We start from the raw sequence: 14,435 nt of genomic DNA, 5'->3' as shown, positions 1-14,435 counted from the left end.
GACCTATCTCGTCAGACACCTGTCCAACAAGAGATCAAGGATTAGACATCTATCTAAGAATCCGAACACAACTCAAGTCAAATTTGACTTCAGCATTGACAAGGCTCTGCAGTTTCCTCATTCCACGCTACTTTGGAAAACCTCATTAACTGGGCAACTAGCTTGATAGCTAACGTTCAGACTTTATTTTCAGTCCAACATTGGCTAACTTTAAATTCGACTTGTGACAGAAAACTATGCGTGCGCGGGAGAACGTTTCAGATGAAAACTCCATAATGAAGCCTAGCCTTACAACAAACATATCCTATCAAAATAACCCGTGAGGGAAAATTAACACCACAACAACCATAACTCCAAAAGATTTAGCACGATCATTTCTTAAATTAACTAACGGTATACTAGCGGCAGTTAGCCTAAATATCATATGATGCTGTTATTATACGTTTTCTTCATTACAATAGAATTACAGCAGTAGCTAGCTATCAAAGTCTAATTATTTAACAGCCCACATCTAGTATAGGCTGTGTAAATAAAACTAACGTAATTTAATCCAGGTAGCTAATGGTTAACATTAGCTAACATTCTCTAGAATTATCTGACATGATGGCTAACAGTAAACCGCTGACTAACGGTAATTTCTAGCTAACTTTGAAGGCGAATATTGAACAGTTGGACTTCAACGTACTGCTAACGTAGTCGGTGTTCATTGGATTTCAATATCACCAACCTGCTGTAGTGAGCTGAACGATGAAACCAACGGATATCGGTGAACGGACGTTCAGCAAACCGACTTCTCTCTCCGTCGAGTCACTGCTGGTGTCAGTTGGATCGATAACTGACGCCGATTCTCCTCAGAGAACCGCTAGTCACGCTCGAGACAACTCATTTCGCGCCTAAAAGAAACACCAAATGACGTTCGTGGGTTCGCGGATCTCTTGTTATGAAATGGGTAAAATGAGAGTTTTTATTCTTAACCAGTACATCAGACCTTTCCACTTAAATTCCAAAGCTGCGGTGGATGTTTGTCTGCACCACAGAAACAACCCAAGACAAGTCATAGCAAAGTAAGAAGAAAAAAAGTCCTACTTTGAAGCAGTTGGTTTAATGAGTTTAATGTCTGAATTCTTCTGGAACATCTGCTTGTCTCCGAGAAAAGTCCACCAACATTAATCAGCGCAATTCAGCATTACAACATGCAGAGACAACATGCAGAGATGTAAACAATCTGAGAAGCACAAATATGTTTGTCTGTAAGTGAGGATACAAGTGTGTGAACTCAACGAAGGTGGATGTTACGGAGTGATAATCCACAATCAGCATCTTGGCAAATTGGAAGACTGAGGACTGCTGAGCAATCTCTGGTCTAAAACAGGCCCTGAATGATAGGAGTTGTGCAGGAAACGTTATTGCTATGCCCCTGTTGTAGTGGTCAGACAGACGTCTGTCTGACCACTACAACAGGGACATGGCAATAACGTTTCCTGCACAGCTGCTATCATTCAAGCTGCCGTGCGGCGTGCCCCTATTTAAGAGGTTATAATTTCGGAGTCAGGTCGCCTCCGAGCACCTGTTTGTAGTGTATGTGTTTTTCAGATGTGGATAAAGCTGCTGTGTGTGTCGCTGCAACAAATCGTGCCTTTCATCAGTGTTTTTAAGAACGCTTCAGCACTTTGACCGTCTGTTTACTTTACCGTGTGTCAGAGTGCTATCCATGCTTCCGATAGCTTTCTCTTTGCCCTGTCTACTTTCCCAATACAATAACCGAAGTAACTTCCACCGTAAAATCTAACACATTGTTGGTAATAAATATATACACATACACCTAATGGTGTGTGTGTTAGGGGGTGCTTTTACATGTCCAGGCCCAGGGGCTCATGGTTTCATAAACCGTGAGCGGTACGATTTTGTGCAGTTGAGACGAGGACTTGTTTTGTAGATATAACATTTATGACTCGGACGTCATTAAAAGTTTGATTCTAGCGACGCCCTGTGGTAATCATGCATTAATACCGAGATGCTTCACACTGCATAACAGGCATGTTCTATGAAACCACAGGCTATTTTGCTACACAGCAAACAGTGGAATTAGCTATGAAAATGTAGGGATGTGCACACATAAGTATAAATAAACACAGACAGACACACAATACATATTTTTTAGCTATACACAGGGAAATATGTTAAATTCAGCATGCTATTGTTCCGGGACTTCCCACAGCAGCCAAACCTCTGACTATCACATGCAAACAGTCTGCTCATACCCACCAACCTAGCCTAGGTATTATAACAACTGGGTGCACTTCAACCATCATACCAATATTTAACTAACAAACAAAAAACAACAACAATAACAACAATGCCTTTGTGAGCATTTCACTTGGGTGGTCAAGTGGTTGTCAGTGTTTCGTTGAATTAGGCCCCAGCCACCTCCAGAAGGCTCAACAGTGGTGCCTGGCGACCCAGGAGTAAGAACCAGGGTTAGGGTAAGAATAGGAATTGGATACGAACTCAGGTTAGGGCAAGGGATGGGAGAACCCCACAGGATTACTAACCCAGATTAGGGTAAAGTCAATTTAGGCACCAAAACATCTTGTGACAACAGGCAGGCATCAGAATGTGTTTTCATTTACCTGTTTATTTTTTGTTCAAGACCGACAAACACCCCCTTCCCCCCCCATAGAGCAGACAGCGTTATTGAAATACAACATAGTCTTTTATTGTTGTTATCGATAAATGTCACTCTCCCATCTCAGAAAAAAGAGCATAATACATCATGAAAAAAAGACACTATAATAACAATTATTATTACAATAAAATATATACACAAAAATTCTTTTTTTTTTTTTTTTTAACCCAAGTTTACATGGTCTCCCTGAACTTTCTACACAAACATGAATTACAAAAAAAAAAAAAAAAAAACCATACTGACCTTCCCTTTATATGCATATCTGGCATGCACCAGATGTTTGTTAATGGTTTAACTGGTTCATTAGATAAATTGTTCTTGTATCTGTACACAAACCGGTCATATACGTATGTGGTGCTTGCATGCAACACCACCAGTCAGAACCTCCAAAGTCACTTCAGAGAGACCTTCCCTTGCTCTTGTGAACGATGGGTCAAAAACGTCAGTCTCAACCTTCAGTTGCGCTCCGTCAACAGGAATTTTACCTTAGCTCGTCAGTAGGCTTACCATTTACATGCGTCTCTCCATAACTTACATAAGCAGTGAACACACTGAATTCATAAGACGGGTTATTTCTTTCTAATTCTCTTCATTTTAAAGGATACGATCGCTGTCTACGCAGTAACGTATAAGCAAAGCTTCCTCGGTCAGTAACATTAAAGTGTAGCCTATCCAATATCAGAGCAACATATCGCTGCTCCTGTCACAGTTTTCCCCTTTCTGACCAGCAGAGGGAAGCATCATCCCAAGCTTTAATTCGCAATGAGAGCTCACTGGAACGTGCATCTTTTCATCACTACAAGCGCCACATTATAGTGAACTGAACTGACTCCATCACACGTCAAATAATAATAAAAATATATGAAGTCACGATTCAATGTACATCGTTTTCTGAAGTTATAAATAGATGTTTCTGTAGAACTATACATATTCTATCTGATACCCTATCTCACGTTCTTTACTAGAAATTACTACCACGACCGAATAAAATAAATCACTTGAGAATGATTTCTTATTGTAGTGTTGACAAGCATACACTTTTAAAAACTCAGTTATTTCACTTTTCACCGAACCTGTAGTGTACAGAGGCTCCAAAACTACGCGTTTCAAGATCACTGAATTTGGTAGACAGCCATGGATTTTTTCTTCTTGCTGATTAATCAGCATATTTAAGAGCCTGGAGTAGAAAAAAAAAACAACAACGACAAAACAAAAATAGAACTGTAATTGGAAACTTTATACATTGTGTTCTTCATAAGTCTGACATCCAAATTTCGTCTTCTGAATTGCTGTCAGGCGAAATTACGAGAAACAGAATGAGACACAACGTGAAATAAAACGAAAGCTATGCACGTTTGATCACTCGGCCTAACTTCCCTTAAAGGCATTCCATAAGACGAGTCTTGATAAGACAGCACTCCGTCTTGGGAGTGAGTAGGCTTTCAAAAGGGGTGATACCCAGTTTTCAAGTAAAATCACAGAAACAAAACCAACACAAATGAAAAGAATCACAACCCATTTGCGTAAATAAAAATACCATTAAGCTTGTAATCATAGTTGTTAGAAAATATATACTTTTCAAAATAATTATTACATAGAGAACATATAATTAATAGGTCCCTTTCAGGCAAGGGGTCACGTTTGTTCTTACAAGTGCACCTTTTAAGTACAACTGATTTTAAGAGTTAAGACCCAAAGTCATCTCGACATCATTTTATCCCGCAGGAGCCTTCCTTTTCTAGAGACACGAGACGGTACTGTCAGCAAGGAACCATAGACAATTCTAAATAATTTAGCAGCTAAACGCTTTGAGTGGATACTGTTGACTGATATCTGAAACGCCTTGATGTGTTTTTTTTTGGCTGAAGTGACTCACATATAGAAACGCAAAGTGCAGAAAGCATCCTTCAAAATGCAATAAACATCAAACTAAAAATAGAAAACAAAACTCATCCTGAATCACTGAAACAAACAAACAAACAAGCAAACTAAAAAACATTTAAAGGCAGTTCATCCAAACCAAACCAAAGTGTTGAACTAGCAATGAGCTTTGACGAGCTGCTAATAGCGTAGTAGAGGTAAATCAAGAGTGTATCTGACCGGTTACCAACCGTCGAAGAGACAACTGCTCAAACTGCTTTGTAAAAGGTCATGTATCTTTCGTGTAGCTGCTCATCAACAGTGTCTTGACACTCAAATGCTAATGTGTAAAACCGGCTGCAGATGAAACAGAGTAGCTAAGACAGAAGTTTTATGTTTTTGGGAAATATTTGCTTGCAGATTTATAGGTTTGGCTGTCAATGTCATAGTCAATGTTTTCATCATCAATCATCATCGTCGTATTTAAATTATAAGTATTTGGAAAAGCCTTTTTTCGAAATGAGGGGGGGGGAAAAAAGACATTTCTTAGAGCCCACCAACGGTTCCATTGGACACTGCTGTGATGCAAAGGCACATAAGTCATGACACATCACACATATACCCCATGACATCACACATATACCCCATGACATCACACATATACCCCATATACCCCATGACATCACACATATACCTCATGCCACCACCAAACAGCTCAGCTAAACAGGCCATTCAGGTAAGGTAGGAAGGGGTTGGAGATGAGGGGGGGGGTCCAGGTTCCATGGTGGTGGTGGTATGAAAGCTTTAGCATCTTCACCCCTCAAACAAGGCAACAAACAAACGAACAGGAAGTGGGAAACCTGGGATTCATAGTGAGGTGAAGAAGTTGTAGACGACACCAGTATTTCCTCGACCACCACCGTTGGAGGTCGAGAAAGGGGCGTGAGGCAGCTAAAGGAGAGATAGCGGGGAGATGCGATTGTGTGTGTGTGTGTGTGTGTGTGTGTGTGTGTGTGTGTGTGTGTGTGTGTGAGGTGTCTGCATGTTTTCCAGCTTATCCTGTCTTCTGCCCCAGAAAGCCTTCAGTGAAGTAGCAAGCGAGAAAGACAGAGAGATAGAGGGAGGAGAGATAGATAGAGAGAGAGAGAGAGGAGAGATGGTAACACACATTGACCGGCACGGCCCGGAGTCCAGGTGTGTGTGAGTCTGAGGAAGGTCTCTGCTGACTTGAGAAGGAAGTTTATAATTCACTGAGCCAACCAGGCCTGCCTGGATAAAGTGTGTGTGTGTGTGTGTGTGTGTGTGTGTGTGTGTCTGTGTGTCAGATCAAACATGGACATGGAGTGTGAAAAGGCAGCACTGCCAGTGTCTCTCTCTCTGTGTGTCTCTCTCTCTCTCTCTCTCTGTGTGTGTGTGTGTGTGTGTGTGTGTGTGTGTGTGTGTGTGTCAGATCAAACATGGACATGGAGTGTGAAAAGACAACACTGCCAGTGTCTCTGTGTGTGTGTGTGTATGTGTGTATCTTCAGCTGCACGTCCCACTCTACTCCCCACTCAGTTCCAGACAACCCTGGTGCTCCTCCTTCAGTCTGTCTCATGTAACCCAAACCTGCCCTTTCCTGGAGCCGCCCGCCGTCACCACCGCCATCTCTTCTGTCCCCGCCAGTCTCACATGGCGGCTCGCCCGCTGTCACCACCGCCCTCTTATCAGTCCTCGCCAGTCTGCCATGGCGGCTCGTAGTAAAAGGCTGGAGGGGTGGGGGGGCAGAGGTGTTTGTGTGTGTGTGTGTGTGTGTGTTCGAGGAGGTTGGAGGCAGTGGTGTTTGTGTGTGTGTTTGAGAGGGGTGGAGGGGCAGAGGTGTTTGTGTGTGTGTTTGAGGGGGTTTAGAGGGGTCATACGAAGACTTTGGCGAGTGCGTCGGCCCCAGCGCTGCCGATGAAGCACTTGGTGGGGTGGAACGCCACGGCGTGGATGGACTCCTCGAACTTCTTGCGGTGTGCGGTGAACTCCTGGATGCACGTCTTGCTCTCCATGCTCCACAGACGCACCGAGCAGTCATGACCTGGAGCACACACACAGGTTTGGGGTCAGCTACTTAGTTACGGTGTTCTCTGTGTGCTTACTACTCCTAGGATTACTGATTACAACTTACTCACGGTGTTCTCTGTGTGCTTACTACTCCTAGGATTACTGATTACAACTTACTCACGGTGTTCTCTGTGTACTAACTACTCCTAGGGCTACTGATCACTACTGCTGTATGGGTATAAGGAAACATAATAAGTATATAAAGAAGTAAGCGTAAGAATTTTTTTTTGAACACCGAGCACCGCCATGACCTGGGTTAGAGGGGGACAGGGTCATTATTTCGCAAATTACTTCCTTCCTTCCTGAATTTCCTTTCTTTTTTTTTTTTAAATCACACTTCAAGTCGATGTTCTATGTGGCCATTACTGATGCTATATAAAGTAGAGTTTCACAGAGGCACCGAGCCACCAGGACCAGGGGGGCAAGGAGGGGGTAATCATTCATAAATATGATTTTCCACTTTTTAAAATCACACCTACTTTGGACATTTCTGTGTGTGTTTATTATGTCTACTATGATTACTGGTGCTGCTACATAATTATAAGATCCTGCTGTTCTGGCTGTGGCAGCGCTGCATGTGGACAGTAATGCTACTGGTCAGGCATGCATACCTTTTGATTTTCAATCTCTTTTTAATCAGTTTGATTACATTTCAGGGCCTTCCGAAGACCAGAACAACTAACCTTCAAAACCACATCATTACTGCAACACCAGTATAGGTCTAGAAGTATTTTAATTCAGTTTACAACAACAACAAAAAACCTTTCCCACACCTTGAAGGGCCAATCTCACAGTATCTTTATCTTTATCATTCACTTAAGACACATTTAAGTTGGACAGATGCCTTTTAAGGCCCTCATCCCTAAGAATCTGTAAGAATAAATCCTACTTTGCAGCCATGGAAATATAATTAGCAGGCTAAAGTCACTTTGGTAACACAGTTGGCAGTCGAGGAGCCAATTACCCAGATGCATTAGGCAGCTCCAGCCAAGCCATTATCCAACTGAAGTGAATACAGAGAGGGAGAAAAACAGAAAGGACAGACAGAGAGAGAGGGAGAGAGAGAGAGAGAGAGAGAAGAATGGGAATTGGATAGATTGAAGAGAAATGCTAAAACAGAGAGAGAGAGAGAGAGAGAGGAATGAACATTGGATTAAAAATAGATAGAGACAGGCAGATAGAGTGATGCAGAAAGAGAGAGAGAGAGAGAGAGAAAGAGAGAGAGAGAGAGAGAGAGAGAGGAAGAGAAAGAGAACGAGAGAGAGAAAGATCACCATCTGCTGTTACTGTTTGAAGACTAAACGGGCACTAGGACCACTCATTTCTTTGAATCCCCTCGCGCTGTGACTGCCCTACTTTCCATGCCCCCCCCCACACACACAAGCTACCTGCGCCCCAGCAGAGAGGCACGTGTCGAGCCGTTCGCCTTTCATAAGTTCTGGATGACCTGGCTTCAGAGGTTTACCGTCTTAATCTGTGTTTGTGGGTCAGTATGATCAGCTGGACCTAGTTACTGTTCTGGCACCGGTTGATGCTGATAATGTTTTGGTAACAAAACAAAAAAAAGGTTCTGGCATTGTCTGGCATCAGTGGTTCCTTTGAGTTCATCATAAGTAGTCAGTCAATATAAACTTCACATCATTTGCACAGACACATGTTATACTATTGTATAGTGTATTGCACAGACACGTGATATACTATTGTATAGTGTATTGTTGCTTGTAAGCCTCCACAGTGCCTGGGCACAACGGTAAAATGTAGGGGCAGACAGACAGATGATCAGTGTGACTAGGGCAAAACGCACACAGGCACACACACACACACACACACACACAAGAATAATTTCAAAACCATGGACATATTCTGTCTAGGGGCGGAGTGGGAGTCAAAAAGAGGATGATAAAGTAATAAAATCTTTCCCGACTCACTGCCAGACATGAGGTACAGGCCATTGGGGTCCACGGCCAGGCTGGTGACTGCATCCAGGTGGGCCACCATTGAGTGGATCAGCTTGCCTGGAACAGGAGAACACAGTGGAATTTCAAAATGGTTGCCATCAATCGTGCGCTAGTCTCACGTAACACATTAAAATGGCAATAGTCAAACACTACACTTATATTTACATTGACACATTAAAACGGCACTAGTCAAACACTACACTTATATTTACATTGACACATTAAAACGGCAATAGTCATACACTAGACATATATTAGTATTGACACATTAAAATGCCAATAGCATACACTAGACTTATATTAACATTGACACATTAAAACGGCACTAGTCATACACTAGACTTACATTAACATCAACACAGTAAAATATGTCTAGAAACAACTATGGTGACGTGAACCAAATGGGGTTGGGAATGATTACATGATGGACAAGCTGTCTCCAGACTGTGAAATCGAAATGTATAAATCACATCTGGTGACAGACTTAACAAGACTATAATACCTAGAGGCGACTTTCCACTGCAGGAACTTGTTTAAACTCGTTAAAAGGTCTACAGGAATGTTTTTTTGGTAAAAAAAAAAAAGTTCTGGCATCAGTGGTTCCTTTGGATTCGTCAAGGTAATCAGTCAATGTAAACTTCACATCATCTGCACAGACACATGTTCTTGTCAAGAGTCTACCGCGGTAGGGAATTGAACCCGGGTCGCTGGATTACTAGTCCAGTAACGATCTTAGTGAGCAAAGTAGGATCCAAGAACAAATAAGAAAAACTTTTGTTTTTAAAACTTTTCGCCAAAAAATTTAAATAGGTAGAACGCTCGGAAGATTAGAATCAAAGGCGGCGGGCAAAAACGGCGAAGTTAACTATGTAGTTAACTAAACAAGAGGCTAGAAACTTACCAAAAACGGACAAAAACCACAAGGCTAATTCCAGCGTGCTGGAACGACTGTGACTGGAGACAAGGAAACTCGAGACAAGGAACTCCGTATCAGATTTCAAAACCAAAGACGCAGCAATGAGGCGGGAAAACAAAGGCAGGAAGTAAACATATGGTACATGCAGACACGGGGGAAAGAGTTTTTTGGCGGCATCTAGAGGCCAAACTGTCCCAAATCATGACAGTTATACTACTATACTATATTATAGTCAAGTGTATTGTTGTTACTTGTTGCTTTTGAGTTACCACAGGAACAACGGACCTACAAGTTAACAATTTTGCTCTTCGATTGCGACGTCAATTCTGACCCCGACAAAATAATGATATGTTTCTCCAGCGGCAGCACCAAAATTAGACCGTTAAACCAAAGATTTTCTAGATAATGTTACCCTAAAGTTAAGTCGACAACTGAATTTTACTTAACCCTCCTATTATGTTTCGGGTCAATTTGACCCCATTCAATGTTTACCGTCTCTAAATAAATGTTTGACATAATTTGTTTTGCTTCATATTTATTGACTTTTCCTAATTTAATGGGGACAACTGGGTAAACACAAAATTAACATGATGATATGTTTTCAATGTCCTGTACACATACTTTACGCATAGGTGTTGTTTGGGGTCAATTTGACCCCAGGCTGTTTTAATTGTATAAAATATATAAGAAATATAAACTTTTTTCATCACATTGTTACTTCTCTTGATAAAATAAATAGTTTTTTATTCCAAATGTTATAGATAACAACAATATGTACTTAGAAATAATATGAAGCCATAAAAACACCATAAGGATATCTCTTTCCAATTTTAGGTCAATCAGTGAGATTTTATGGGGATCTGCATATTTCTCCATAGTCGCGTAACATGTATTCTGGATGTATAAAGGGAGTGGGTGGGGATATTGTTTTAATTTTAAGGGCTATTTAGGTAGTCAACAAACAAACCTTAAGTACCTGACACATAAACTTGGGTAAAAAAAAATAATTATAATAATTTTTTGGAGGTTTAAATTGCTGGGGTCAAATTGACCCCAAGCATAATAGATGTGGGTAAAATTTGAACATAATAGGAGGGTTAAGTTGCTAACACTCTATTAAATGGCGTCATGCCAGCTGCAATTACTTGATAAATTAATGTCAGCACCACTATGATTAATTGAAGCCTATATAACAGTAACCTCAACAATGAACTCTGTTCACTATAATTCATTTTTGCTGTTGGATTTAAAATAATTACATGATATGACAGTCTGACAAGTTTTTTGATGGAATATTAAAAGCTAAATACAGAGAGCACACAGTGCCTTGTGCTATTAAAATGTTGGCAGAAAAATGAAGTAGAGTGTGAAAGAGGCATACACAACATCTTGTTGCTATTGTTCCATTTTCGGAACTATAAAATGCTCTTTACATCTAATCCAGAAATCCACCTTCGATGAGTTCCTGCATTGGAAAATGGCTTTTAGTGGCCATCGGAATTCCAGGCCTAAGCCAGGTAAGTGTCCCCTCTGACTCATGCCTGTTATTAGATCTCAGAGACTTTGGATCTTGTATAGCTGAGGGTGGACGGTCTGCTGCATGACGGGTGGGGCACTGTGTGGCCCTCCAGACGTGCTGTACCTGTGTTGTTGTCGTAGAAACGGATGTGTCGGTCTTCCTGTGCCGTGATGGTGATGGGCAGCGTGGGGTGACTGAGCACTTTGTTTATGTGTGAGGAGATATCTGAGGAAGGGAGAGAGAGAAAAAAAAGAAAGATAAAAGAAAATGACAAAGAGATAGAGGGAGAGCAAGAGAGAGAAAGAAAGAAAGAAAGAAAGAAAGAAGAGAAAGAAAGAAAGAGAGAGGAGAGGATGTTTAACTCTCCTTCATTCAGCCAGTAGGGGGCACTTTCCCATCAATACACATCAAACTCCATAACATGACCGACCAACTGTAACAAGCAATACGCAAGCAGAGAGGGAGAGAGAGATGGAAGGAGGAACAGATGAGAGAGGGAGAGAGAGGGGAGGAGAGATGGAAGGAGGAGAGATGGAGGGGAGGAGAGATGGAAGGAGGAACATATGAGAGAGGGAGATAGAAGGGAGGAGAGATGGAGGGGAAAAAGGAGACAGCAAGAGAGAAAAGCATAGCTAGAACACAGGGAGAATCAGAGTTTTGGTATAAAAAAATAAAAGGTTCTGGCATTGTCTGGCATCAGTGGTTCCTTTGAGTTCATCATAAGTATTCAGTCAACATAAACTTCACATCATTTGCACAGACACATGTTATACTATTGTATAGTGTATTGCAGAGACACGTGTTATACTATTGTATAGTGTATTGTTGTTGTTGCTTGCTTGTACGTACACACACACACACACACACACACACACACTCAGATATTGGCTGTGTTGTACTGTCCTACCGCACTGTTATCTGTAATGTCCATTGATCTGCAATACGGCAGACAACAGTGGCGTGACGGAGGTTGTGCATAGTGTTACACTGTGGGTGTAATGATGGGTCTGCTCGACTGCGCTCGACTGCGCCCACACACACACACACACACACACACCACACACACAGTCATGACCGTACGTTGGGTGTGGGGTGGGGGTGTGTGTGACTATTGACTGTTACAAAGCAGGATTTCAAAGTCATCTGGATAACTGCACCGACTAAAACCTGAGGCTGCACTTTCAACCCCAGTCTGTGACCCAGATTCTTACTCAGCCAAGCCAGAGACCAGAACATCACACTGTGTGCAGCTTTGTGATATTGCCTTTTGGCTGAGGGATGTGTGTGTGTGTGTGTGTGTGTGTGTGTGTGTGTGTGTGTGTGTGTGTGTATATCAAGTTCTGGTTCAATCAAGACATTTATGACTGTGTGTGTGTGTGTGGGTGTGGGTGTATGTGTATGCGTGTGCGCGTGTGTATGTATGTATGTATGTACTGTATGTATACACACACACACAAACATGTGTGTGTGCATGTATGTTATTGTGTGTGTATGCATGAACTGTATATGTCTGTATATACAGATAAGTGAGTGTTGTGTGTCAGTGTCCTCACCTTTCTCCGCTGGCGTCTCCGTGTCGAGTTTGAGCAGGAGCTGCTGCGTCTCCAAGTTGAAGATGCCGATCTGATTGCTGTCAAACGACGCCACCATGTGGGCCGGTTCACTACACACCAGGTCTACCGAGGAGGGGATGCCCATCTCTATATACACACACACACACACACACACACACACACACACACACACACACACACACACACAAGCTTAGCTTAGCATTCTCTCATCAGGTCATATGGATCACATATGGAATCCCATCAGACGTTGAGGTGAGTGTGTGTTTGATTGGCACCTAGGTCCTGGTTGAAGACGGCGAGGGCGGGGGCGGGGTTGGCGGCGTCCCAGAGACGCACGGTGCCGTCGGCGGAGCACGAGAGCAGCCGGTGATGGGCGGGGCTGTAGGCCACGCCCCACACCGAGTCCGTGTGTCCGCACAGAGCACCACGCAACACAGAGGCATCTGGGGGGGGAGAGGGGGGGGGGGGGGGGGGGGGGGAGAGAAAGAGATTGAGGAGAATGTGTGGTGTAAGTGAAAGGTAGAGAAATAGGTTTTACACTCAGTGACTCATTAACACCAGTAGCTCACACTTTTACATCAATATACCATTAAGCATATGAGAGCGTCAAAATCATGCATTACATCCTCAAACAGTGAGAGAAACACAAGAAAAGAAAGAGGGATGGTACAAGGCAAGTGTGATAAGGAGAGGAAGAGAGAGAGATGGAATGATAAGGAGAGAGAGAGAGAGAGAGCTGGAATGACAAGGAGAGGAAGAGAGAGAGATGGAATGATAAGGAGAGAGAGAGAGAGAGCTGGAATGACAAGGAGAGGAAGAGAGAGAGCTGGAATGAATAGGAGAGAAAGAGAGAGAGCTGGAATGACAAGGAGAGGAAGAGAGAGAGAGCTGGAATGACAAGGAGAGGAAGAGAGAGAGAGATGGAATGATAAGGAGAGAGAGAGAGAGAGAGCTGGAATGACAAGGAGAGGAAGAGAGAGAGATGGAATGATAAGGAGAGAGAGAGAGAGAGAGAGAGCTGAAATGACAAGGAGAGGAAGAGAGAGAGATGGAATGACAAGGAGAGGAAGAGAGAGAGAGCTGGAATAAGAAAAGCTGAAGGTATAAAGGTGAAGAGGAGGGAGATCAAAAATGGAAAGACAAAGAACAGATGGACGAAGGAAAGAAAGAGTGAAAGGTAAAGAACAGGAGGACAAAAGAATGAAATGGGGAGAGCAATCTTTCAACAGACCGAAAAGAGAGGGGGGGGGGGGGATGTGGGGAAATAGAGAGTGACGAAGCGGCCTGTACCATAAGAGTCGTAGGGGTCGATGTTGGGGTTGGGTGTGTTCCAGCTCTGAATGGTTCCGTCCACTCCCCCACTGAAGCACTGATCTCCACTAGAACTCATCACCACACACAGAACCGCCCCCCTACACACACCAAGGGCCAAAAATGAACACACACGCAATGCACACACTTTTTTACAAAGATACACCCACTCAATGCACACACTTTATACAAAGATACACCCACGCAGAACACTGAATATGGCAAGGACACCAAGAAATCATTTTCTATCCTTTTAGGAGGCGGCACTAAAGCAAGGTCTGCTGCCAACTCCATTTTTTCTCATTAAATTCTATTAAAAATAAATATATTTTTTTTGTTACTGTAACCATATATTGACTTTAATACACACATGGACACATGTGCCAGTACATAACATCTGTGGAACAGATACTTAAAATTACAGCTTATTTTAATTAATACAGAAACATCTCATTGCAGATGAAAAATGAAAGTGGCTAGGCAGTCACAGAAATGCTTTATAGTGCTGACATTTTTGAAAGAC

At 42.5% G+C, this 14,435-nt stretch overlaps 1 protein-coding gene and 1 non-coding gene across 5 annotated transcripts in view; both read right to left on the bottom strand.

Annotated features, from left to right (window-relative positions):
- Positions 1–2,694: 2,694 nt before the first annotated feature.
- Positions 2,695–14,435, bottom strand: part of strn (striatin, calmodulin binding protein) — a 58,222-nt gene continuing 46,481 nt past the window's right edge. For all 4 annotated transcript variants that reach the window (XM_031561837.2, XM_031561836.2, XM_031561833.2 and 1 more), the window contains 6 exons: positions 13,892–14,013; positions 12,877–13,044; positions 12,581–12,727; positions 11,151–11,252; positions 8,563–8,649; positions 2,695–6,608 (listed from right to left, as the gene is read on the bottom strand). In XM_031561837.2, the coding sequence (XP_031417697.1) occupies positions 6,439–6,608; positions 8,563–8,649; positions 11,151–11,252; positions 12,581–12,727; positions 12,877–13,044; positions 13,892–14,013 (796 nt within the window). In that variant the 3' untranslated portion in view covers positions 2,695–6,438. The remainder of the gene's footprint in view (positions 6,609–8,562; positions 8,650–11,150; positions 11,253–12,580; positions 12,728–12,876; positions 13,045–13,891; positions 14,014–14,435) is intronic.
- On the bottom strand, positions 8,216–8,282 carry LOC116219411. The gene has a single exon (XR_004163187.1). It is a non-coding gene; the product is annotated as a small nucleolar RNA SNORD42 (small nucleolar RNA).

Source organism: Clupea harengus, chromosome 24 (genome assembly GCF_900700415.2).
Source record: "Clupea harengus chromosome 24, Ch_v2.0.2, whole genome shotgun sequence".
Lineage (NCBI taxonomy): Eukaryota > Metazoa > Chordata > Actinopteri > Clupeiformes > Clupeidae > Clupea > Clupea harengus.
The sequence above is the reverse complement of the archived record's forward strand: the minus strand, read 5'-3'. Positions and strand labels throughout refer to the sequence as shown.